At 56.8% G+C, this 25,778-nt stretch overlaps 1 protein-coding gene across 1 annotated transcript in view; it reads right to left on the reverse strand.

Moving 5' to 3' along the window:
- Positions 1-4,671: 4,671 nt before the first annotated feature.
- The window catches only part of CHST8 (carbohydrate sulfotransferase 8), a 112,795-nt gene continuing 91,688 nt past the window's right edge, over positions 4,672-25,778 (reverse strand). The window contains exons 3-4 of the mRNA XM_036346988.1: positions 6,730-6,767; positions 4,672-6,205 (exon numbers count right to left, since the gene is read on the reverse strand). Of these exons, the coding sequence (XP_036202881.1) occupies positions 5,099-6,205; positions 6,730-6,767 (1,145 nt within the window). The 3' untranslated portion in view covers positions 4,672-5,098. The remainder of the gene's footprint in view (positions 6,206-6,729; positions 6,768-25,778) is intronic.

The raw sequence follows: 25,778 nt of genomic DNA on the forward strand, positions 1-25,778 counted from the left end.
AGAGGTGGGCACTGGGGAGGGACAGAAGGATTCACTGAGGGGCAGAGAATGACATGTGCAAGAAGGGAGCAAGCGATGGAGGGGAAGAGGCTAACGCGTTCTCTTTTCTGAAGATGGGGCCCCGCTGGGAAAGTCTGATGGCCCAGCAGTGCGCCATGATGCTCTTGAGGAGGAGACAGGGGCTGGGGACCCAAGAGGGAGCGGAGGGCTGGCCTCCGAAAGGGCAGCGAGGAGACCCGGGCGGGCGGTGCAGAGGAGCATGCCTTTGACATAGCGAGGGGCTTCCCGGTCCTCCCTTTACTTCCCCGCAGTCAGAAATGCACGGCTAGCTGTGCCCTTTCCGGGGATGTCTGTGTGAGTGTGCGGGTGTGTGTCTCATGAGTGTGTGCGTGCATCTGCACGTACGTTTGTATCTGTGTATCCGTGGATGTGTCTCTGGGCCTGGATGTGTATTTGTGAGGAGGGGTATGTGTGCACCGCTGTGTGCCTGTGTGGGGGCATGTCTGTGTCTGTGCCTGTGCCAGTGTGTGCGTATTGTGGTTGAGGTCACAGAAGGCCTGTTGTCACCCTCATGGAGAGTGGAGGACAAACAAGCGCCGGAGGCTGCTGATGGCCCTGTGAGGTTTGTGAGCACGAGGCACCGCGCGGGTGACCCCATGGCTGGGAGGGAGAGAGGGTCTCCAGGCAGTGTGTCGCCGACTGGCCCACAGTCGGGGTGTTGCTGCCACCTCGTGGGCTGGCCGGGGATACCCAGGCCGCTGCTCAGGAGCGAGGTCTTAGCCCCCCCTGGTGGCCATCCGTGTCTCTGCCGGCGGAGGCCTCCTTCCGCTCCCGCCCTCCCTTGGATCGCCCAGATGCCCAGGGGATGAGGCCCTGGCGGCCACAGGAGTGAGGGCGTTACAGCCCGGCTGCTGGGTGGATCGCAGCTCCAGGTGCCATCCTGTGCACCTCTGGACAAGCCTCTCTGTGCCCCTGCCCCCTCGCCTGTGAAGTGGGGCAAGGCAGGCACAATCAGAGCTGCTGGGAGAGGTTACCTACCATGGAGTGCATGGGCGAGGCCAACACAGTACCCACTGTCCTGAGCACTTGATTTAGGCTGGCACACCCTAGGCAACTCGGTTTGAAACGACTCACTTCTGACCTCTGACCTCTGACCCTTGTCCTAGGCTTCAAGTATTCTTGGGAGCAGCCCCCAGCTTAACTTTTGGAGTCCCCCCTCTTACCGGCCCCCCCCCCCCCAGCAGTAGGGGAGGGGCAGAAGCATGTGCTCCTAGGTGGCCCCAGCCCCACCAGACCCTTGGCCACCCTCCGCTCCTGGCCACGATATTCCAGCTGAGACTCTTGTGCAAAGGGCAGGGTGAAGAGTCTGGGAGCAACGCCGGCCTCAGCACTAGGCCAGGCCAGGCCACCCAGAGGGACCACAGCTCAGGGCTCTCACTCCCCTCCAGCAGGGTGAGTGGACCATGGAGCCACTTCCTCTGAGAGGGCAGCCATGGCCAACTCACTCCCTCCTCTCCCCACACTAGGGTGAGCCCACAGCTCCCTAAGGGTGCTGATTTATTCCTAATCCAGGTCATAGTACCCATCAACACAGGGTCCCCGAGATGAGGACAGATCATTTCAGCCCTGCTCAGCCCCAGTAGCCTGCCCCCAGCTCCTGGGAACCATCCTGGTCCATTCCTGTGCCCATGGGCCAGCACTGAGCTCCCTGTGCCCAGCTCCAGGTCCTGCTGCACTGGTGGAGTGGGGGGGAGACACCAGGAGGAAAGTCCCTTGATGAGCCACGGATGCTCCTCAGAGATGATAAGCTAAGGATGGGGGCGGGGTGGGGGAGAAGTGAGGGGAGATCGCCTGCCAGCCCCAGGCCTCTCCTGAGATTCCAGTGCCCCACCCCCCAGCAAGGGGGTGCAACTCCAAGGTTGAAATTGGCACATGGGAGGGGAGGGGTGCTGAAGGACTGTCCTTCCATCCACTGCCTGCCTACCTCTGTCCTGGGCCCCTCCCTGTGGGGGAGGCCAAGCCCACACAGTGGGGAGTTAGGAGGGTTTGGCTGTGTCTTGGAGGCCCAAGGCGCCTGAATGTCACACCTGACTACCTGGCGGATCTCAAATCTCATCTCCCCAGACTTCAGGTCTCTTAGAGCTCACAGGCTCCGGGAGGACCCTAGTCTGTCCTCTTCATCACTCAGAGAGCAAGGCTCGTGTCTGAGGAGGTCTGAGCTGCTCTGAGGGCAAAGGCCTGGCAGGGACTCCCCTGTGGGCTGCCCCAGAGAGGCAGGGGAAGGGCACTAGAGGTTCAGTGGTTATTTTCCCTACATGCACGGTGGGCTGCTTGACCTCTGGGAGGAGCCTATGGGCCCTTCTTAGGACCCTGACCCAGACAGCCCTCCCTCCACACTGTACCCACAAAGTGGGAAGCAGATGAAGTAGGGCAGGGATGGGCAACACACGATGGTCACAGAGAGGAGGGGGAGGACTGTCCAAGTCCCCCCCACCCTGACATATTATACAGGCTCACACACATACACACTCCCTCACCCCAGACAGATACCCATAGACAGACACTTACCACACCTAACCCTAACCCCCCTACACACATATATACACATAGAGACTTACATGCTGAACCCCACACCCAGACACTTACACAGACACACACACACATACCCTCACAGACACACCCACACAAACATACAGATGCACAAACAGAGACACATACATGGAGACACAGACACACTCACAGACACACAGACATATATATAGACTCACATACTCACCCATCAACTCTCTCAGCCCACACACACACACTTTCCTGTATTGGCAGTTAGCTCCACTGTTCCCAAGCCCTAGGGCTATACAAGGCTTGAGGCTGGGGTTAGGGGCTGGAGTTGGGTCCAAAACCACCTCAGTGGATTCAGGGTGAGGTCTCAGGACTGGGCCTGGCGGTCATGCTGGGAGCCAGGACTGTGTCACCTGTTATTACCCAAGAGGAAAACCCCCTCTTTGATGGATGTGTTGTGTGTGTATATCTGCCCAACTCAGGTCTGGCTGTCTCTGAGAGATGACACAAGTGAAGATGTCTTTTCCTACCACCCAACACACACACACACACACACACACACACTCATACATGCACACACTGTGGAGGATGGTCTCAGGGCAATCCTGGTTGTCTCTAAGCTGAGCTGATGGTCAGTGACACTGCCTCAGGCGTGGCCAATACATCTGTGACCAGAGACACTGTTTCTGCATCGTGAATTCTGTCTGACTTTGTGGGCACACAGCCTGGGGACAGCTGCTTCTGGGCCATTGTTAGCCCTCCCGCCTCTTCTTACACTGCTCTGGCCCTGGCCAAGGTGCTGGTGGGTCAGCCTCTTTGGCTCTCAGCATCTACCTTCCTGCCTCCCACACCCTCAGGCCATGACCACAGCTTCCTCCCTGGCACTCTGGGTTCCTTCTGTCAGATGGCCCAGGCCACTCCAGCTGCAACCTGAGGGGAAGCCTCACCCTGCTCAGGATTCTTGGACACATGTGGCCTGAACAGGCAGGTGGCAGCCTCATCTCCTTGTTCTGCCTTTGTAAGTTTCCAGAGCCCATGTTGGAGGCAGAAAGGGAGATGGGGCAGCTCACTCCAGTGTGAGCCTTGCAGTGCAGGGTGGGATCCAGCAGCGTGTCCCACCGTGGGGACCTCAGGGTCTCCTTCTTAGGGTCCAGCAGCACCTCCCCTCTCCAGTGGGAACAGATCGAGAGCAATCTCCTGGGAGAGATCCACAGAGACCACAGGGGGCCAAGAAGGGCGAGCAGCATACTCCTGAGAGACAGAAATGAGACCCAAAGGTAGGCAGACAGACCCACAGATGCCTAGAAACAGTCAGGCAGCACTTCCCATTACAAAAAGACCCAAAGCAGCCACAGTCACACCCACACTCAAAGCTCCAACAAACACTCTCTCCGAGACCTTCCAGGAAGCTCCCTGGCTTTTGACAAGTTCAGAGCCATTCCTGTGTGAAAATGTATGCTTTTGGGTATGTTTTCTCTATAGCCTCTCCTCCCCCTTCCCTAGACCTGGTTCACCAGGGGAAGACGATCCTGACAACTTTGAGGTGGTCTTGTCAGGTGAATGGAGCCAGGGATCAAGGCCAGGGTCAAGGTCTGAAGATGGCAGCTTTGGTCCAAACCCCTTAGCCCAGAGGTTTGGAAAGCCAGGGATGGCATTACTCCCTGCCCGGCAATGACACACCCACTGGAACCCACGGGCACTGCAACAAGCCCAGTGGCAGCCCCACATGGCAGCTTGCCCAAAGAGCTCATCACTGCCCTGGCAGTCCTCACAGAGCCCCCACAAAGAGCACCGACAAGAAGAGACCCAGTGGGCCTCCGTGGGGACAGGTCTATCATTTTGCAGACGAGGGTGCTGGTACCGAGACAGGAGGACCCAGTTAACCAAGTGCTGGCCTCGGAGGCCTGAGTGTGAGGAGCTGGCCGGAATGGAAGCTGCTGTGAGCTGCTCCTGTCACACACACTGGCTACTCCTGCCCTGGACTTCCGTGCAAGCGGGCCTGTGGGCGCCTGGCTCTGGCTGCTCTGGGGAGGGAGAAAGAGCCCCCGACAGCCCCGGGAAAGGGCTGGTGCTCCCATGCTAAGACAGAGTGTAGACACGTGTTCTGGAAACCATGTGCTTTATTTGGAACCTCCTCCTGGGTCACAGAAAAGCTGCAAACCATGTGGTTGGGTACAAGGCAATGGCGAAGGGACTGAAGGAGGTCCCTTACCGCCCGGCCCTCATTCCCGGGCCTCAGGCTTCCCTGGACATCCTGACTCCTGGCTGAGCTGGGTGTGGGCAGCTGGGACTCCTGGGTGTCCAGCTCACACCCCTCCATACCTTCCTCAGGCAAGAAGGAAGGAAGTGGCTCTGAGGCTTGGGCCAGGGTCCCCACCCAAGGCCTGGGCCTCTGTCCCCACCAGGGCCTGCAGCAGCCACAGCTCCTCACGTCCTCGGAGCCCAGTTGTTCTGGGTACATCTCGGCTCCTGGCTAAGGAAACATGCCCCTCGGACAGGTGAGTGGTGGGCAGGGTGCCCGCGGGCAGCCGCCAGGCCCTCAGTACAGGTCAGCGAAGGGCTTGGAGTAGTTGAACATCAGGTAGTCCATGTAGTAGAAGTCGTAGGCACGCTGCCGCTGCGGGGCCGAGAGCTGCGAGAAGTACTGGTGGGTGATGCCCGCGGTAGTCCGTGCCTCCTGCGAGTGCCGGTCCTTGAACTGGGGGAAGGTCAGGTTGCGCGGGGCGTGGATGAGGCTCAAGAAGAAGTTGGCATCGTCCTCCATGCTCTCAAACTTGCCCACAAAGTCATAGTCGATGAGGCAGGGGCTGCAGAGCCGGCTGACGTGGTCCCAGTGGATGTCCATGCCCACCGGCCGGTGCACGTCCAGCAGGTACTGGACGAACTCGGGGAAGCGCACGCCAGAGCCCGTCCGCAGGGCTTCCCCAGAGGCGTTGGCCCGGTACCGGGCCAGGATGGCCTTGCCGAAGACAGGGTGATAGTAGCTGTTGGGGTGCTCGAACTTGTCGCGGAAGGCGGAGACCAGCCTCTCGAAGGGCTCGCGGACGAAGAGCATCTTGGTGTAGGTGCTGAGGCGGTGCAGGATGCCCTGGCGGTCGAAGGTGTCCAGCCGCTTGAGGGCGCCGCCGTAGTGCACGGTGTTGTGCTGGAGGTCGGCGGTGGACGAGGCCAGCCCGGCCAGCACCATGAGCACCCGCTTCCAGTTGGAGCAGCCCGCTTTGGGGACCTCGCAGTACAGCACGCGGTGGCGGTCCTCCACGAAGATGCGGGACACGTGGCGGGGCGTGACCGCCCTGCGGCTGCTGCTGGCGCGGTACTTGGCGCACGCCTCCCCCATCACCCGCTTGCGCTCCCGCTGCCTCTGGTGCAGGCTGACCCAGCGGCCGTCCGGGGCCCGCGGTGCTGGCCGGGCCGCGGAGCCGTCCGAGCTGTTGGCCGGGATGGCCGCCGCCGCGGGCATTTTCTTGATCAGCAGCCGGCGGCGGCGCTGCTGGGGCCGCAGACGGGCCCCCCGGTTTGGGCGGCCTTGAGGTGCGTCAGGCCCCGGTAGGCGGAGGCCTCTGGGTGCCCGGCTGGACACGTCTCGGGCGACCCTCTCTGTGGGCGCCTTAAACACACCATCCTGGGAACTGCCTGGCGGAAAGTCCTGGAGCGAGAAGAGAAAGGGTTACCAGGGTGGGCAGGACAGCTGGCCCTGAGGGTCACACAGGCCGGGCCTCGCCACGCCCAGGCCCTGCCCGCTCGGTGACAGGGGAGTGTCTAAGAGGAGGGAGAGGGAGGCAGCTGGCCCTGCAGGAGGTGACCGCTCTGGCCCCAGCTCCCCCCAGCCCTGGGGTCCTCCCGTCAGCTGGCCAGGGCCCGAGGTGCACGTGTCATTTTGGCCACCAGATGGCGCAGGCCTCCCAGGAACGCGGCGGAGCGAGGCGGGCGGGGCTGGCAGCGGTGGCTGGAGGAGCCGCTCAGATTTACTGAGTCAATTAGCACACTCCAACGCTGCCATCCAATGGGACAGGGAAACTCACGGCCCCGGGCCCGGCTTTGTTCCCAGGGCGCCCGGGAAGGGCCGGACACATTTTTCTTTCCAAGAACGGGTTTAATGCGCGCTCCAAATTTCTCCCCTGCCCTCGCCAACTTCCCCAGGCAGCCCTGCTGAGATTTATCAGAACTCACATCGCGCGGCTGCTGTAGCCTGATGTTGAACTTTACTCCTGAAAAGCGAACAGAGAGCACAGTATTAGCGCTGGAAGAACCACGTAGTTCCCAGGGACCTGCTGGGCTCTTGACTGTGGGTGCCCCGAAGGGAGGGCACTCGGGTAGGCGCCATAAAAAGGCAGTTCAGGGGGGACGCAGGAGAGGCGCGCCACGGTGTGAGTGCCCCCCTCTCCCATCCGCATGGAAATGGGGGCGCAGGAAAGACCTGGTCCCCCGGCTGCCAGCTGATGCTCCCTTCTTGGCGTCTTACCTCCCAGCGTGACCTGGAAGGGTCTGGAAAAGCGCCCTGCCCAGGCTGCCACACACCTGCCCAGCGGAGCATCCAGAAACCTCACAGCCCACTTCCCACCCACCCTGTCACTAAATCAGAGGGGAAAGGAACCTTCAGAAAGGCCTGTCCATGCTCTATGCCCTGTTGGCTCTGCCGGCTGTAGTCCATGTGGACGCTCCATACCTGGAATACGACACACCTGCACCCACACCTTTGCACACACCTGGCCTGGGACTGGAACACACTCATTCTCCTTGGACTGGGGTCTCCCCACTTCCCTCTGGGAAGTTTCCCAACTGAGCCATCCACTTTGCGACATTGGCCTTGCAGCTGGCCCTGGGGCTCTGGGGTGAGCTGACCACACACCGCTCTCCTCCAAAGGGCGGAGCAGAGCCCAGGCACAGTGTCCAGCGAGCACTCACAGTGACTGCGGGGAGGTGGAGAGAGGTCAGCGTATCACTGGCCACACTCCAGGTGTCCGCTCTGCCCACCTTTGCCTGGGCTGGGGCTGGGCTCACCCAGGACAACAAGCACTGGGAGGCGAGCCTTTGGCCAGAGGAGACGATTCTGCCTCGTAGCAGGCCTGGTCTGTTTTGGGGAATGTCCCAGAAGGACAAGATGATTCCTTCGGGGGAACTTACTTAGGAGTCTGGGCTTCCTTGGCCCAGCCCTGCTTGGCCAGGGACACTTCAGGGGCTCTTTCTGCTCTGAGGCTTTGCCAGAAGGCAGTCACCATCAGAACCACCTCCCCTCACACAGTGGGCTGAGCCTGGCGCTGCCTGGGGTGGGTGCTCCGGAGGCCCAGCACTGCCCCTGCCATCTCTGAGTACTTGGCAGAGGTCCAGTGGCTGGAGCCCAGCTGGTGAGAGGATGTCCAGGTCCTCTGTCCCTGACCCCCAAACTCCACTCACTTCTCTGAGGTTGTTGTACAGGTTCAGCCACTGCAATGGCCATGGCCTCATACTGGTCAGGCTGAGGATGGGCCCACATATCTCCTTCATTTATCAGCAATTGGGGGTGCCCCAGGGCACCCTGGACTGAAAGCCTGCTGTCCCTGAGCCTGCTGGGGCCTTTCTCAAGTCCCAAGAGAGGTGGGAATGAAGGCGGAACTTGGCGCATTGCATCTTTCTTCCGATGCAGTATTATCCTTTGGTCCTTTTGGGCTCAGAACAGGGGTATGCCCTTCCCTGGGCAAAGGGCAGAGTGTCCGCCTTCCTGAGCCTTCCCCAGGTTATGTGCATAAGTGTGTGGAGGTGGGTGAGCTCTGAAACAGGCCTTCCGGACTCTTCCGTGAGGCTGAGGAGAAGCTCCAGGCAGAAGTGGTTGCACCCCTGAGGGCGGGGATGATCAGGGAGTGCCTGACTGTGAGACAGGAGCCTTTAGAGTTCAGCCCCTTGCCAGGGGCCCCTTCTCAGCCCCGACCCTGCCTCCCTTCGCCGCCCCCTTCACCCTCCTCAGGCAGCCATCCCCAGCATGAGCTTCCTGGGCTCAGTGTTTCTGGCACAGGCTGCTTCCTCCTGCGGCCGATGATCACAGAGCCCTTCTCCAGAAGGGACCCGCCACACACTCGGTTTCCCTCTACACTGCCGCGTTTCCTTAATTATTTTCTTCTGGTGATGGCAGCTGGCTCTGCTAAATCACCTCCCCTCGTCAGCTTCAGACACAGGAATTTACTCTGCTTGTCAACCCTGTCAACTTGTCAAGGTACGATGGCGCTTATTTATGCTCCTTTTCTGGAGCAAATGAGTCATGCCAGGCTTGGCCAAGAGTGGGGCCGAGGAGCCACCTGTCAGCTGGTGGACTCGACGACAACGTGTGTATTGAGGTTGCAGCCCCTACAGCTGTGACCTCCCACCTGCACGGTCCCCACAGCCCGAAGGGTGGTGGCCGCGGGGCTTGTCCCATTTAATCTGTTCAGATTGCACAGGTGTGTCTGAGCTTGGCCCACTCGGAGGCTGGTAGGGCCAGAACCCTGGGCATAGGCTGGAGAAAAAGTCCTAGCTGGACAGAGCCTAGCTCTGGGGAAGTCTCTTGACCTTTGGCCAGTTTTGTTTAACACAGCCAACCTGGCTGCAATTGTCTCCTTTGTAAAGAAAAACTGTCTGTGGAAAACCCAACAACAGATCCTATGGGGAACTATATTTGCCACAAGCTCTATGCTCCAAACCCTTAAACTTATGGCAACTTGCTGGACAAAGACCGGCCCTTTGGAATAAAGGCAGAATTTTAACAAAGGAAATGTAATGTGCTCTCCCCCTGGCAGAGGCCCCGTGCTCCTTTCCCCATGGAGGACGCTGCTCTTTCACACACCGACTGCAGTAAGGCTGAAGCAAAGACCACCCCAGCTCTGAACGAGGGAAGGCCAGGACCTTGGGATCTTGACACTGGGGTCTGCGTTCCCCAAGTGGGCTGCACTTCAGGACCCCGGACAGCTCCATGGAGAGCCCGGGGAAGACAGTGTTGTCTTTGCTACACTCACCAGGAAGGTACAGTATTGTCACTGAGAGCCAGCAGAATTTGTGCCAGGGGGGACTTACGGAATGGAGGGGGGCTGGCCTCAATATAATCATGATCACCCCCCCCCAACCCCGAAATAAGCGCACAATCCAGGTAAAACTAGGTTTTCTGAGCAACACAAGCCATGACCCCTCGCCTCCTTGTCCACCCAATGCCAATGCTGCCATGCACATTCCCCATCCCCCCACCCCCCGGGACAGGGGAATCCCAAGGCAGTCATGTACACTCCAATTGCAATATCTGAGTTACCCGTGCCCTCTTTTCAATAAAACATTAACAATCCCCCTGCACTGTGATAAAAAATAAACAACCACTTTCTCTTTCTGGATAGATGACATACGCAGAGCAGTTAGAATACGCACAATACAATAAGAGTTAGCACCGGTGAGAGCAAACAAGGCATGAGTTATGGGGACTGTCAAGTGGGTTCCACATGGTGAGCTCTTCACGGGTCTTCTTCCGAGGGTTTGGCTGAAAAGCTCCCTGGTTGCCTGCCGAGGGGAGGCACAGGCTGCCGAGGGTGTGTAGAGCCAGTGCTTAGGATTAGGCGGTGCAGCCTGGGCCTGGAGCGGAGCTGGGAGGGGGCCTCACTGGCATGTGAGCGGTGGGAGAGGAGGGTCCCTTGCCCTGTGAGTCACAGGCGGGAGGCTCGCTGGGTTCAACTCAAAAACTCCAACTCCTTTTTTTAATTATTATTATATATTTTTTATTGATTAAGATATTACATATGTGTCTTTGTCCCCACGTTACCCTCTACCCCCCCCCCCCCCCCGCGCTCATGCCCTCACCCCTCTGTTGTCCGTGTCCATTGGTTAGGCCTATATGCTTGCATGTAAGTCCTTTGGTTGATCTTTCCCCCTTACCCCCACCCTCCCCTACCTTCCCTCCAAGGCCTGACAGTCCAATCAATGCCTCTCCGTCTCTGGATCAGTCCTTGTTCATCAGTTTATGTTGTTCATTATATTCCACAAATGAGTGAGATCATGTGGTATTTATCCGCTCTCCAGTTCCATCCATGCTGTGGCAAATGGTAAGAGTTCCTTTTTCTTCTTCCTCTTCTTAAAGAATACCTTTCAGCATTTCATATAATGCTGGTTTGGTGGTGATGAACTCCTTTAGCTTTTTCTTATCCGTGAAGCTCTTTCTCTGACCTTCTATTCTGAATGATAGCTTTGCTGGATAAAGTAATCTTGATTGCAGGTTCTTGCTATTCATCACTTTGAATATTTCTTGCCACTCTCTTCTGGCCTGCATGGTTTCTGTTGAGAAATCAGCTGACAGTCGTATGGGTACTCCCTTGTAGGTAACTGACTGTCTTTCTCTTGCTGCTTTTAAGATTCTCTCTTTATCTTTTGCTCTTGGCATTTTAATTATGATGTGTCTTGGTGTGGTCCTCTTTGGATTCCTTTTGTTTGGGGTTCTCTGCGCTTCCTGGACTTGTAAGTCTATTTCTTTCACCAGGTAGGGGAAGTTTTCTGTCATTATTTCTTCAAAAAGGTTTTCAATATCTTGCCCTCTCTCTTCTTCTGGTACCCCTATAATTCTGATGTTGGTACGCTTGAAGTTGTCCCAGAGGGTCCTTACACTATCTTCATATTTTTGGAATCTCTTTTCTTTTTTCTTTTTCGGTTGGGTATTTTTTGTTTCTTTGTATTTCAAATCTTTGACTTGATTCTTGGGATCCTCTTGTCTGCTGTTGGATCTCTGTAAATTATTCTTTATTTCAGTCAGTGTATGCTTAATTTCTAGTTGGTCCTTTTTCATGTCCTCCATGGTCTCACTATACTTATTGAGGGACTCATTAAATTTATCGGCGGTTTCCATAAAATTCTTGAAAAACCTTATAAACGTGGCCTTGAACTCTATATCCAGTCGTTTGCTTTCCTCCATTTCTGCCATTTGTGACCTGTTTCTTTGCCTCCGCATTTTGGCTGCTTCCCTGTGTTGATAGAGTGGCTTTGTGTGCTCGGTGTCCTGTAGGGCCCAGTGTCTCAGCCTCCCCAGTTACCTGAGGTGGACACTCTTGGTGCACCCCCTTGTGGGCTTTGTGCACAGTCTTGTTGTAGTTATGCCTTGGTTGTTGTAGGATCACTGGGAGGAATTGACCTCCAGGCCAATTGGCAGTGAGAATCAGCTGTGTCTGCAATGGGAGAACTTCTGTGCTGGAGACACCCTTTTGGGGCAAGACTTGCTTCAGTGGGGCTTTGGTGCTCACTGAGACTGCACCCTGAGTGTGTCCCTTATGGATCTGAGGAGTTGTGATCTGGATGGTCCCCCTCTGACCACTGGGTACAGTGGCTCTTGGATCTAAGGAGGTGCTAATTTAGCCTCTGCCTGAGGTTACACAGCAGGAGCTACGAAGAGAACTGCAGATTCCCCTTCCTTTTTTGGAGTTTGGAGGTGTCCTGATGAGGCTCAGCTGTGAAGCAATGCAAGCTGCTGTGGGGCCTTGGGCCTTCTCTTGGAAGTTCTGGGTCTGTCTGGCCCGGCTGCAGTTAGGTAATTATCAGGTTGCAAAGGGCCGGGGCATTCATATGCAAAAGCCTCTGCCGCAGCCTGGGTGGGGCGGGGTCTCAAGGAATCAAAGGGCAGAGCAAGCAGCTATGGCGGATCCTTAGCCCTGCCCTAAGGAGTCGCGTGTCTCAGTGTCCCGGTAACGGCTGCAAGCACCTTTGAGGGAAAGCCGCCCTCAAGTTCGCCCGCTGCCAGACAGTCCAGTTTCTCCCCGTATGAGTCCTGGGTCCCCAGAGACTTCCCGGAACCGGAGTTCAGAGCAGTTGGGAGCTTGTGACTCCCTCCGGTTTCAAAAGGACAGCCGCGTCCTCAGGTGCCATCCCTTTTCCGCGCCCGCGAGCCCCCGTACCTCTGCACTTTACTTCCGCAGCTCCTCTGGCTCTCAGTGTGCTTTTCTTTCCTTCTAGTTGTAGAATTTACACTCAGCCAGCCTTCCTGTAGTTCTGGATGATGCCCGTTTTGTGTTTTTGTTGCATTTTTCAATTGTTGTGGGAGGCAGCAATTTCCCGGTGTTTATCTATGCCGCCATCTTAGTTTCTCCTCCAACTCCAACTCCTTGGTGCCAATTTGTGTAGACCAGTGACACTGACAGGGGTCAAAACAGGGCCCAAGTGCCTAGAAAGGGCTAAACATGTCTTTGGAGCCCTTGAACATATTTAAGGGAAATGACTGCTCATCTGGTTGCTCAAATTCCAACTCTAGGCCCTGGTAAGCAGTGGGGAGAGGTCCTGCCACTCTGAACACTGTGGCCTGGGGAAAGGCAGGGCCATCCTGAGGAGTCAGACCCCCAGGGAGGGCAGAGATGGGGAACTGAAGGCCCAGGAGGTGCACCTGGGTGTGGGTGTAAGTGAATCCCTGCCCTGGGCGGAGTTTCAGACTTGTGCTCCCTGGATCCCTGGGGTTCCCTGGACCGAGCTGCATCTCCCTGGCTCCTGTCCCATGTCCACATCTTCTCAGGGGTGAGTCCGTGTGGCCACACCCACCTGTGAGCACACTCACATGTCCACTTAGGCTGCCCATCAGGCTGGGAAACTTCAGGAGTTTCAGGCCGGCCTGAGCCAGGGGAGACACCTGAAAGTGAGGCACCCACTACATCTTGGCGCCCATATGTGCGAGATCCTGAGTCCAAGCTTCGGTCCTACCCCAGGTGCCCGGGCAGTCGGTGGGATGAAGGCTGTCGCCGTGCTCTGCACCATCCACATCCCAGTCAGAGAGCAGCAGCCCCTGTGCCTAACGTGTGTGCCACAGAAAGGCCTCCTGCACAGCTGGTGCGCGGATGGGACACACAGCAGGGATGAGCCACAAGGTGCGATGTGGGGGGTGGGGGGGCCCTGGCAGGGTGGGTGTGCTGCCCTCAGGGGTCAGGGGAGAAAGCCTGCGGGAACCCCAGGCCCCACTCCGAGGAAGTGTGGATGGTTTCTGAATGATGGGCTGGGTTAGTCAGGGTCCTTCAGAGAAACAGCCAATAGGATACATACATGGAAGGGTATATATTTTAAGGAATCGGTTCATGCACTTAGGAGGTTTGCAAGTTCAAACGCTGCAGGGCAGGCCAAGGCTGGAGACCCAGGGAAGAGCCGATGCGGATGCTATGGCTTGAGTCTGGGGACAGTATGGAGACAGAATGCTTTCTCCTTGGTGACCCCAGTCTTTTCTCCAAAGGCCTCCAACGGATTGAATGAGGCTCACCCACATTATGGAGGGCAATCTGCTCTACTCAAAGGCTACTGATTGAAATGCTAATCACACCTAAAAAATACCTTGACAGCAACATCTATATTGGTGTTTCACCAAACATCTGGGCACCATGGCTTAGTTAACACATAAAATTAACCATCGCAGGGGTGTATTAGTTTCCTAGGGCTGCTCTAACAAACTACCACAACACTCGTAGCTTAAAATAACAAAAACGTATTCTCTCTGGAGGCCAGGTGTCTGAAGTCAAGATGTCAACAGGGCCTCTCCCGCTGAAGCCTCTTCTAGCTTCTGGCAGCCCCAGATGCTTCTTGGTTTGTGGCAATTTAAGTCCAATTTCACATGGCTGTCTTCTCCAGTGACCTCATCTTAACTTGATTACATCTGCAAAGACCCCATAAGGTCACATGCACAGGTACCAGGGGTTGTATTTTAAGGGGACACAATTCAACTCATGACAGGGGAAATGTGACTTCAGGGGCTTTATGAGCATTCGGGAGGCGGGGCAGCAGCCGCCTGGAGGAAGGGAGAAACGTTTCCCCTGCTGGGTTGGTTCGGCTCATCAGGAACGAAAGATCGTGTTAGTTCTCCATGTTCTTGGGGGAGGACATCTGTGTCAGACAGAGCCTGGCACAATGCCTGGCACACAGCAGGAGCTCAACAAATGCTTGTAGAAAAGCCACTGCTGCCTGGACTGGGAGCTGGCCCTGGAGGTGGGGATGGGCATTGGGCTCCTCCCTGCAGAAGTCCAACAACCTGGGCAGTGACTTCTCCAGCTCAGCCTGGCAGCCTGGGAAGAGTCTGCATGTCTGGGTGGCAGCTGCCAACCAAGTAGCTGGATGCAGATAGGAGCTGCCCTGGCTGAAGGTCCGTCCACCCCACCGGACTGTGTGAGGTCTGTGGGGTCAGAACTCTGACACACCCAGCCTCACTGCCATCTGTGGGGCACAGGCCAGAGCCTGCTCCTGGGGCCCGGGGCCTCGAAGTGGCCACACCTCCTCTGGCTCTTTCTTCTCCCAGCAGTTCAGGTTGTGCCCTTTGGAGGGGCACCCCTGCCCAACGTCAGCCTCTGCTTCATTGTAAGCAGCTCCCTTTATCTGGGCAGATTGTTAATTTATGCAGATTAGACGCAAAACTAAAGTTAAACGCACTCAGCAATTAGAGGGAAACCTGGACTCAAAGCACAGAGTTCAGACGGAAGAAGCCTCACCAAAGGGCCTTAAATTCTCACTTGTGTTCACAGGAAAATCCAACTCATTAAATCCTTTGCTAGGGCCTCAGTCACAGCCTGGAGACCAGACTCAGCCACAGCCGTGCCCACCTCTGCTGCCCAGGGTACAGGGCAGGGAAATGGTGTTCCAGGCAGTGTGGCTGCCCTGGACAAAGGTGCCAGTTGCTCCTGGAACCCACAGGTGGCTCTGTGCACCTTGGGGAAGGCAGGAGTCAGCCAGATACCTCTCCTCTTGCCTCAGCCTCTGCGGATGGGCTTCCCCCAGTTGCTCTGAGGAAACTGAACTCATGGAGGCTTTTGGCCTCTCCCTTTGCCTGGAGATTCCATAGCTTTTAACAAGGGGTCCATATTTTTTAAAAAAGTAGGGGGGGGGAGGGGAGAGAGAGAGAGAGAGAGAGAGAGAGAGAGCGAGAGAGACTCCTTGGGCAAATCCCTTGACTGCACTGAACCTTAGTTTCCTCATCTATAAAATAGGATAAAAAATACCCATCTTACAGGTCCGCAAATATGCAAATGAAATGCAAATATGCACAGTGCTGGCACAGAGAGGGCCCTCGGATGGAAGCTACCAGCTCCTGGTGTTCCTAACCCCTGGCCACCTTCAGGGCAGTTGAGATTCCCTGAGCCACCTCCTCACCAGAGCAGGGTGGGAGGGACACGGGAATCTTCCCATTTGCGTTGACACGCACCTGACAGCTCTGACCGCTACTTGTTTTGTTTAGCGATTCCATTCCCTCACCACCCTGATTAGGATCCACGATTCAACTGGGTAGTTCCCTGTCAGCTCAGCCTGGGCTGTGAGTCCCCTTGGATCTGTCAGAGTGGAGGCTTGGCACTGCCTGTCAGTCAACCAGCCAGCCAGTTAGCTGCTCTTCGAACCCAGCAGCTGTCCTGCCACTCCCCACCCACTCATCTGCCCATCACATGCTGGGGGCGGGGGTGTCCCTGAGCACCCTCCATGTGCACACCTGTCCACAAAGGAGGGGTCCTCAGCTCCTGCTGTGAAGCTGTCCTCTGTTAGAACCTGGGGGGACTCCCACCATGTTCAGTGTGTGGCCCCAGCACACATGTGCCATGCACTGCCACCCACGTGTGCACGCTGCATGGAGCAGGGCTCATGCCAAGGGGGTGAGTCACACCGCCTCTCTGTGCCACACGTGTGCATGCTTCTAGCTGTTGCCGTGGCGTGTGCTGGGTGGGTTCATGTCCGTGGACGATTCTGAGAGTACGTGGCACATGGCTTACAGAAGGTCATGCCTTTTCTTCCCTTTGTGTATCCTTTCTACACACGTGGGCCTGGAAGGATAGGCAGGAGCCAGTGAATGCGGCTGCAGATGAGCAAGGGCTCACTCACCAGCAAGGCCGCCATGCCCCTGGCAGCCCTGCCTCTCCCCTGGAGGCCCCGTCTCTGCCTCCCTCCAGCACCTTGGCAGCAAGGATATCAGGTGGCAAAAAAATCGTACTGTCCTATACCATTTGCCCATTCACTCCTGAGCACCCGTGTGTGCCAGGCAGTGTCTTAGGCACTGGTGACGATGCCTTGGCCACAAATGAGACAGTCATGGTCCCTGCCCTTGTGGAGTTTAGTCCAGCAAGGACGTGAGGCACTGAACAGTGAGTCCAAGTCATTGGCAGCAACGCAGGACAGAGCAGACAGCGTGTGACGGGGGAATGTCCGCAAGCCCGGGCATCAGGTGAGGGCTCCAAAGGGGGTGACAATTCCTTGGCACCTGACAGTGATGATGGTCTTCTTGGTAGAGCTTGGTGGCCTTGCACCATGAGTGCAGGGTTCCTGGGATGAAGGGATGTAGAGACTGAAGGGTCAAGAAATGGCAGGACCCCAGGGGCCAGCAGGGGCCAGCATGCAGAGAGCTTTGTGGTCCTGGCAAAGGCATAAATCTTATCCCCTAAGCTCTAAGGGAGCCTACAGGGCTCTAAGCAGGGAGTTACTTTGAATTTAAGCCCATTCTGAGATGAAAAGCTGGAGACAGAAGCAGAACGCCTGGTCAGTGCATGCTGCATGGTCCAGGCAGGACGTGCAAGGCCTGGGCTCCGGGGCTGGTGCCAGGAAGTGGAGGAGGACACGGCGAATGCTTCAGGAGGACTAGCTGGCAGGGTGGTGGGCTGGCAAGTGTTTAACAGCGGGCTCCCTGGGTGATGGGCAGAAGCCTAACTTGCAGTGTGTGCTGATTCCTGTGGCAGATGCTCCCATCATGGCAGATTTCAGGTTGCTCACGTGAATGTGGAGTTGGGCCCTGTGAGCTGGAACTAGCCAGCTCCTGCACTCAGTGTGTCCAGGGCCGCCGTGAGCAGGATGGGAGACTCTGGTTTCGATTGAATGGTGGGAAGGCACAGGTGCCATGTCCTGCAAAGGAGGGCAGACCTCGATGAGCATGAGATGCCTGTGGGTCTCCCAAATGTAGACGTCTTGCGGGCAGTCGGAGGGTGGGACGTATGCGTGCGCAGGAACAAGTTCCACGGCCCGTGGTCCTCCAGTGTCCGTGAGAGATGGGACTAGCACTTCTCAGAGGAGAGGACACAAAACTGAGGCAGCTGATTGCCCGAAGCCCGGCAGTGTCCTGCCTTTGTCCAGAACCCGCAGGGAGTCTAAGGTCGCCCGCCAAATGGGAGGAGCATATGACTTGTTTGGCTGTCAGGACACCTAGCGACCGCTCTCCAGCCAGCTCTGTAGGAAGGGGTCTAATTTGGCTTAAGTACTGGTGAATTCCCGCCGGGGGTTACCAGGAAATAAAAATGAGTGTCACGCTGGAGGCAGAGTGCCCCACGGAAGGGCGGCCTGCTTGCAGGAACAGTGCCAGCAGTGCTGACTGGCCGGCCTGTGACAGGCACTCCTTTCCTGGAAGAGTCAGGCCATCGGGGGTTGCCAGCAGGGCAACCTCATTACAGAGATGGCCGGGCCACAAGATAATGATCAGCCCAGCTCTAGCGGGGCTTCAGGATGTGTTATTCCGGCTGCGGCGTCAATTACTGAGCTGGCCTGTGGCTGTCAGATGGTCGCAGCTGCTGCCTGAGAGACCCTGAAGAGCCACAAAAGCAAATCTGTCCGAGCTGATGCTTTCTTGGCATGTCCCACCCCCAATCTGCTACAGGGGCCTCTCTCTCCTGAGGGGGGCTCTCTAAGCCCCTGGGGGAGCCGGGCTCCTGAAAAGGGCTGCCTAGGGGCTCAGGGATGGATGCGCTGATTCTCATAAGAAAGTCCCGACTGGCTGTGCACCAGTGGTCACCACTGTTCACTGACTGACCCCCTCCTGGCCCAGCTCAAGAACCATGAATGCAGCTGCAGCTCAGGGGGCAACTGAATTTCAGGGGTCATCCTTGTGCCCCTGAGCAGAACAGGGCCTCCGACAACTCACAGACCGAAAGGGCAAGGCTGGCGGTGGCTGCACACCTGGGAGCCCTGGCAGTCATGGGTCTGGGTAGCTGCAATGCACCTCTGAGAGGAGAGGTAACAAGGCCTCAGACCTAGGGTTGGGGCCGCCAGCAGCTCAGGAAGCCTCTGGCCTGAGGATGCGTCCGGCTTCTCTGAGGGGTAAGCACAGAATACAGACATCGATCCTGGTCTTTGCAGCGGCTGGCTATATGGACATCTGGCCAAAACCCACTTCTTCTCCCTTCTGGCTGGTCAGCCCTTGGCTCTGCTCTGCCCAGCCCCCTGGGTCGGTCTAGCAGTGAACCCCACTGGGCTGGCTATGGGTTTACCATGGAAGGCCCAGGTCATCCTGGGGAGCAGACATACTATTGTCCCATAGCCCCATCACCACCACGTACTGTGGCTGCACTCCACACGCACATCACATGTGCATACAAAGACCCCCAGGCTCTGTGCACCCAGCCCCAGGCTCATGAAAGGTGACCAGACCTGGGGTACCAACCACAATGCTGAGATAAGGGCGGAGAGGGGAGGGGCCTGCGGCTGCACATGCCACATCTTTCTGGAGGTGACTGGGGAATGGCCTGGAGAAGGGTAAGGCCCATGGTAGGTGAGGGATGGAGGGCGTGAACTCAAGCAGGGCAGGGAGATGAGGCGGGACGGCAGGTTCTGGAGAACAACCATGTGCCGGGCTGGAGGGCTTGTGGAGTCAGAGGTCTGAGGGGTAAGGCGAGGGAATGTCTGCCCCCCACCCTTACATCTGTCCGAGGGCAGTCTCAGGGAGGGAGGGGCTGATGGGGAAGAAGACTGGGTTTGGCCATGTTGAACAGAAACACAAGACCTGCAGGTCGAAGCTCTCAGGAAATAGTGCAGAGTGTGGGGAAAACAGTGTCCAGACACAAACACACAACCCAGCCCTTCGACTTCCAACACCGTAACTCGTGCAGCCGACATAATGCTGCTAACAGCACCCTCGCTAACTCTGAGCACGAGAAGTAGAACTAAACACTGGAAATGTCATCCAGAATTTTCACAATTGTCATGTGGACTTAGAATTTGCCAGAGTTTAAGGTGGTCCTTCAGCCGAGACCCCCAACCCGCTGCCCTCTCCAGCATGATTGATGCAGGCGTCTCCTGAGCTACGACAGGTCCCAACGGCAGGGAATTTGTGTGGTGTGGTGTTTGCCTGGTGGGGTGGGGGCGGCTGGGTTCCGGGAGGTACCGTTAGCGCCGCCTGTATGTCTGCAGCAAAACCTGGGAATTAGACCCGTGGCTTTGCAAACAGAATGTGGCCTCTGCATAATGGCTGCTTGAAGGATGGCTGGGTCACGGTGAGAGGAGAGCGGAAGATGTTCTGAGCTCTTCTCTTGCTGCCTTTGAAGTCCGGCCAGCGGCAGCTCTCAGGCCGAGAGAGACATCACAGGCGCAGAGGCGGCCCCTCCCGGCTGCGTGCATTTCCTGCGGAATGAGGACTCCGGTCTCGACGACTGGGCTTGTGTTTTGGGCACCTCTTTGCAGTCATGAGTGTGCTATTTCAAGACACAAAGCAGCCTGGCTTGTGCCTCTGGCCTTCCACGCCCGTGTGTGGCGGAGAAGAGGAGCTGCCGGTGGAGGTGTGCACGGGGCCATCCTCTCCAGAATTAATGATTCAAAAGCTGGGTGAGGGCTGCTCAGCCCACCGAGGCCTCTTCTGCAGGATTAAACGTCATTCTTTCTAATGACTTGATTTATGTCTGGAGGTTTACAGCTCCAAACAAAATATTGTGATGATGGCAATAAATCAAGCCGTGGATGCTTACAACGGCGACCAGCATGCTCCTGTTTGCAGGGAGGTGATGCAGAAGGAGGGGCAGCTGTACCGCCCAGGCGGGGCCGGGGGCGTGGGACAAACATGGTGTCAGGCCTGGGGAGCTTGAGCAGGGGCATCAGGCCTTGAATGTCTGAGGTCTTGGTGAGAATTTGTGCCTGGAGACGGCAGGGATTTGGGAAGAGCTGGAAATTCACGGGAAGGCACTCTCCTGGGTGCTGGGGGCAGCGCGTGGGTGGTGGACATCCTGAGAATGTCATTTGCAGCTTTCTACTCCTGTCGGTCCTGCCGCCTCCTCAACTGAGGACACGAACCGGCTGATAGGGGCCCTGGGACCCACACGTGCCTCCTGAGGGGTTCACCTCTCTTGTGTGCTCAGGACAGCTTCTGGAATACACGGGGGCCATTTCCCAGACTGCAACTCTGTCCTGGGTGGGGAGAGACCTGGATCGGGCCAGACTAGGGTTACTCTGCAGGGCCGAGCTTCTCGAAAGCAGGAGGCCCAACGGGGCCGCAGACAGGTACCCCTGGGCCAGCATCTCTCACCCACTGACCAGCAGTGTCAGCCCCTTCCTCTAAGACCTCACCCTGCAGAAAAGACCTCAGAGGAACTGAAGTCAACGTCAAGGTTCACCTCCACAACGGATTCAGGTAAGACCCAGCCTGGGCCCAGGAAGAAAGGGGCAGTCCCACTTCCCCAGCCCCGTCCTCGTCCTCGGCCAAGGTCTTCTGCCAGAGAGGCTGTCACCCTTGCCCCCAACAGCTGGGACTGGCTGTCCCCAGGAGGCAGGGCAGAGGCTGCAGATGGCATGCACGGTGGGCAAACACTGAGGGGCTGCCACAGAGCAACCTGACCGTCCCCACTAGCCCAGCTAAAGCTCCGTCTGTGAGAGCAGGAGCCTCCTCACTTAAAACTAACCCTGCCCCTGCCATCCATGCAGAGGGACAGGGGATGGGAGGAGGTGGACTGGGGTCACATTTCAGGGAGGTCCCCTCATCCCAGGAGACACGGCCCGGGCCATGTGCTCTCCTCCTGGGGCACAGAGATGTGTTCTCAGAAGAGCCCCACCAGAGGCCACCATACAGGGTGACTCAGGATGGTGGGCACTGGGGGAAGGTGATTTATTACCAGGCACTTAACTGGCACTGTAGGTGGGGGAATCAGGGTGGGGGGAGGTTCACACGTTGCACAAGGGGTGTCTTCCATGTCAGATGTGTGGCGCACAGGTGATGGGGAGGCGGCACATCAGGGGCACACTGACCGCAGCTGGGATGTGGGATGGATGGTGGTAGAGGATGGAAGGAGGGTGGCGGGTGGGTGGCGGGTGGTTGAATGATGGTGGGTGGATGAACGGTAGTGGATTCATGGTAGGCTGATGGTTCAAGGTCGAGAGGAAAGAATTTGAGATGGGGACCAGGCAAGGGCTGGGGCTAGACTGGTAGGTAGCTAGAGGGGAGGCAGGGGATGGGGAAGCTGCTATACAGCCACAGTCCCTCTCTATTGGCCAAAGGTGCAGTCTCTGGTTTGCCTTCCTTGTGGGCAAGAGGAACAGGAAGCTTGGCGTCCCTGACTGTTTTGGCTTCCTGGATGCTCAGGTGACAGTGGTGGTGGCATCTGCAAATCAAAGGTAATCCAGGGCCCCACTGCCCCCCTGGAGCCCTGGGGGATCATCATGGCGCTTCCCCTTCCCCCAGTGCTGAAAGCACTCTCCACTTCAGAAAACAAAGCTTCTATCATTCTTCGATTAAAACAAGGGCAGACAAAATGTTGTTTGTTTTATAAAGTCAGGCAAATTTTGATAATGAAACCTGAACATATAAGGCCAAAACCTTTCTAATTCCAGGCAGATAAGGAATAAGGGTAATGTATTTCAACCTCAGAAGCAAGAAATAGCCCTTATCACGTAATTTAACAACATTACTGGGAAAATATGTTAGGAGAATGTAAAACGTAGTTTAAATGATAAAATATGCTGTCTTGGATGCAAGGATTTTAATTGCCACAATCAGAGCCCAGACACACTTCCCGGCCAGCGCGGACAGACACTGCGGCAGCACGCGGCGGCCCGGGGAGCGAGGTGGAGGGGTCAGCACGGGCTTCTGCCGTCCCCGGGGACCTGCCAAAACCCCACAGCTGTCTGGGCTCCGCGGCGCTCGTCAACATCGTGGCCTTGTGAAGTACGAATCGGTTCAGATATTAATATTAATCGGCCAAACATTAATATTAATCAGGTAATATTATACCTCCCATGACAACAAGAGATAAAGGAATCTTATTATGTGGCGATCAGGGAACACAGAATATCTAAGTGGATTTCCTTGGGACTCGCGACACAAAGAAGCCTAAGCCTCTTAGGTTTGTCATCTCCGCAGAGAGCAGGGCTGGGGCGTGCCCGTGGACAAGGTCACAGCAAGGAAAGCCTTAGGGAGTGCATTCCTCTCGGGGGCAGAGAGGTGTTCCCCAGTTTGTGAGCAGGTTCGTGGGTGCGGGCAACCCCCACACTCCGTCCTCTCAGGGCTCAGGTGGCAGCTGCAGAGCCTTCCCCGGGGCAGGCAGTCTGCACAGAACTGGCCCTTAATTGCCCCGGAGTGGGCGCTGAGGACACAGGGTGGATAAAGAGATGCTCTAGTGCTCCGGCCGATTGATTTTACAACCAATGTGTTGCATGACGGCAGTGAATCTCAGAGGTGATTCTTGCCCTGGTCCACATCGCTGGAACTGGGGGTCTAGGCCAAACCTGCTAGACTCCATATGCCCTTGTTCTAACCATTATACCACACTGCTTGTCGGTGCCTGGGCCAGGGGGTCACAGCAGGTCTTAAATGGCATCAGTGATGTCACAGTCTTGGCCTGGGGCTGTCACTCTGGGGGTGCTGGGGGGCCAGCCTGCTCCTCTCACAGGATTACCTTCCTACATGCTCGCTTGCAGGCAGCCGCCACAGGCAAAGGCACATCTGAGCACAATTAGCATTCGAAGCACTAATTATTTCACTTGGGTGTCTAAGTCTGAGGATCCTTCAATTTCAGCTTAATTGGAGAAAAATGGTCATCAGTTACTAAACAGCGGGAGGGCGCTCCCTGCTTTCCGGCATCGGGAGCGCCGAGAATCATGTGAACATGCATGTCCCCGCCGCAGCAGCGGGCAGCCGAGCCAGGCGAGAGTGCGGTAGGCGGGCCGTGGGCACCCTGCCCCGCAGTCCCTGGCATCTGCTGGGAAGGCTCCTGCGCCGAGTTAATTACTCCCCTTTTTATCTTGTCCATTCTGTCCCATTTTCTGCAACAGCATCTGTTGCAAGAAAACCAACTGAAAGAGGAAATGGGATTCACTATTAAAAGGAGCGCTATAGCATCCCCTTCACTCTCCTTGTATGTGATACAAGTCTGAGCTCATAGTGAATCCTCAGGCCCGCCTGGGTGAGGCAGGGTGGGTGAGGGGCTGGCGGGGGCATTGCCCTGCTGCTGAGGGACTTGGGCGCTGGCTGCAGGGGAGGCTCAGTCTGAGGGTCTGAGGGTCTGAGGGTCTCGAGTCCAGGCCCTCATGTGAGAACCAGGAGACTTTGGTGCCCACACTTGTGGAAAACTAAAGAGAATGTTTTATTTTGCTTTGTCCATTTTTGTCTTTGGTCTCCTATGGACAACTAGTTAGGAGCCAATCAATAGTTTTAGAGTTAGGGTCAGGGAGACTGTGAGGGGGCTCCAGGAGCTGGCTGCTGGCGGAGTGGGTGTGGCTCTCTGCTGCCAGTCTTTGCGACGGATGGCCTGGCCCAAGGCTGAGGTGGGTGGCCCAAGGAGGTGCCAACGCTGTGGCTTTTCCTCAGGGACAGGCTCACAGGCCCAGGTGGCTCCAGAGAGGAGTGAGGGAGACTTTGAGGAGAAAGAGCTTGTCCCTGTGCATGGCCTCAGGGGGACCGGAGCCCCCTGCCGGGGCACCTAGCTTTACATGAGGCTGAAAACCCTGATTCAGCTGTGACCCTCCCTGGACAGGTGACAGGTCCCCGCTCAAGAACGCATCCTGCACCCCAGCAGGGTGGCTCAGTTGGTTGGAGTGTTGTCCTGTACACCAAAAAGGTTGTGGGTTCGATCCCCAGTTGGGGTGCCTACAGGAGGCAACCGGTCAATGTTTCTCTCTCCCCCTTCCTCTCTCTCTCTAAAATCAATGAAAAAAACAACAACAACACAAAGCCATAAATGTATCCTGGGGTGAGGATTAAAAAAAAGAACACATGCTCCAACCCTCACTGACCCCATGCCCCTCCTCTAGTCACACCCCTGAGAGCCTCACTCACTGACCCCATCAGGATCTCCTAAGCGACCCTTGCTGTCACCACCCGCCTCAGGACATCCTTCTCAGGCCCCATTTGTCCTGCAGGTTCCCCACTGCCTGGCCTCTCCTCCCCTGTGAGGGTCCCCACGCTCAGGCAGGCCCGGTGCCGAGCACCCTGATGCAGCGTCGGGGTCCTCCCCGACCCCCACCCCATCCCTCTGGTCTGTCTCTGGGTGCTGTGGCCACTCCTTCACATTAGCTGGCTGGGAGCACTCCTAGCCCAGGCAGCAGGCTTCACAGGCCCTGGGGCGCTGCAGGACTCAACATGCAGCTGGTGGACAGGTGAAGGGCAAGAACCCCCGGAGATCGGTGCACCTGCCAGGGGCCCTTGCCGGCTGCATCCACCAACCCCACTTCCTTTATGAAGCCGACTGTGAGCCCGCTGGCACCGTGCCCTTCCTCTGCCAGGGCTCCTGCCTCTCTCCCCCGGAGTCTGGTCCTGCCCTAGAAAGCCAGGTCTCCCATCTCAGCAGCCTGGGGTCTGAGAGGTGCACCCCCATAGCACCCAGAGACTGCCAGCAGGGGCCACCCAGGCAGAGCCCCCTGCCTCACTCCTGCCCTCGCCAGTGAGGGTGTTTATTGATTCTAGGATCCCACTCGCTGTGAAGAGCCTCGCAGCCCTGGACTCTCCAAGAAGCCCACGCTACATGGCACAGAAAGGAGCTGAGATGCCCCCATGTTGAGCTGCACAGGGTGCACAGCTGGTAAGAGGCTGAGCACGGACTTGAACCTGGCTGTCCTTGGCCCCAGGGTCTGCTCTCCTCTCCACCTACTGGTTTCCTGTACAGTTTTGCTTGTGGCTCCTCCCCTCAGCACTGAACCACCCCACCATCCCATAGGGCAGCGGTTCTCAACCTGTGGGTCGCGACCCCTTTGGCGGTTGAACGACCCTTTCACAGGGGTCACCTAAGACCATCCTGCATATCAGATATTTACATTATGATTCATAACAATAGCAACACTACAGTTATGAAGTAGCAATGAAAATAATTTTATGGTTGGGTCACAACATGAGAAACTGTATTTAAAGGGCCAGAAGGTTGAGAACCACCACCATATAGCCTCTCTAGGATCAGCTCAGGGTGGGTCTCTCCTTGAAGCTGGTCTTCAAAAACAGCTTCCGAAACTTCTCAGATGCCCTCAGGTGAGTGTGTGCACCTGTGTGACGTCAGCTTCCTGGTCTCATTTCCTTCTTTAGTCTCCTTGGCTCCCAGTCTTCAGTCCTGGCTGCCTTCCGAGCTGTGGTCCCTCCTCCC

Source organism: Myotis myotis, unplaced genomic scaffold (assembly GCF_014108235.1).
Source record: "Myotis myotis isolate mMyoMyo1 unplaced genomic scaffold, mMyoMyo1.p scaffold_m19_p_19, whole genome shotgun sequence".
Taxonomy (NCBI): domain Eukaryota; kingdom Metazoa; phylum Chordata; class Mammalia; order Chiroptera; family Vespertilionidae; genus Myotis; species Myotis myotis.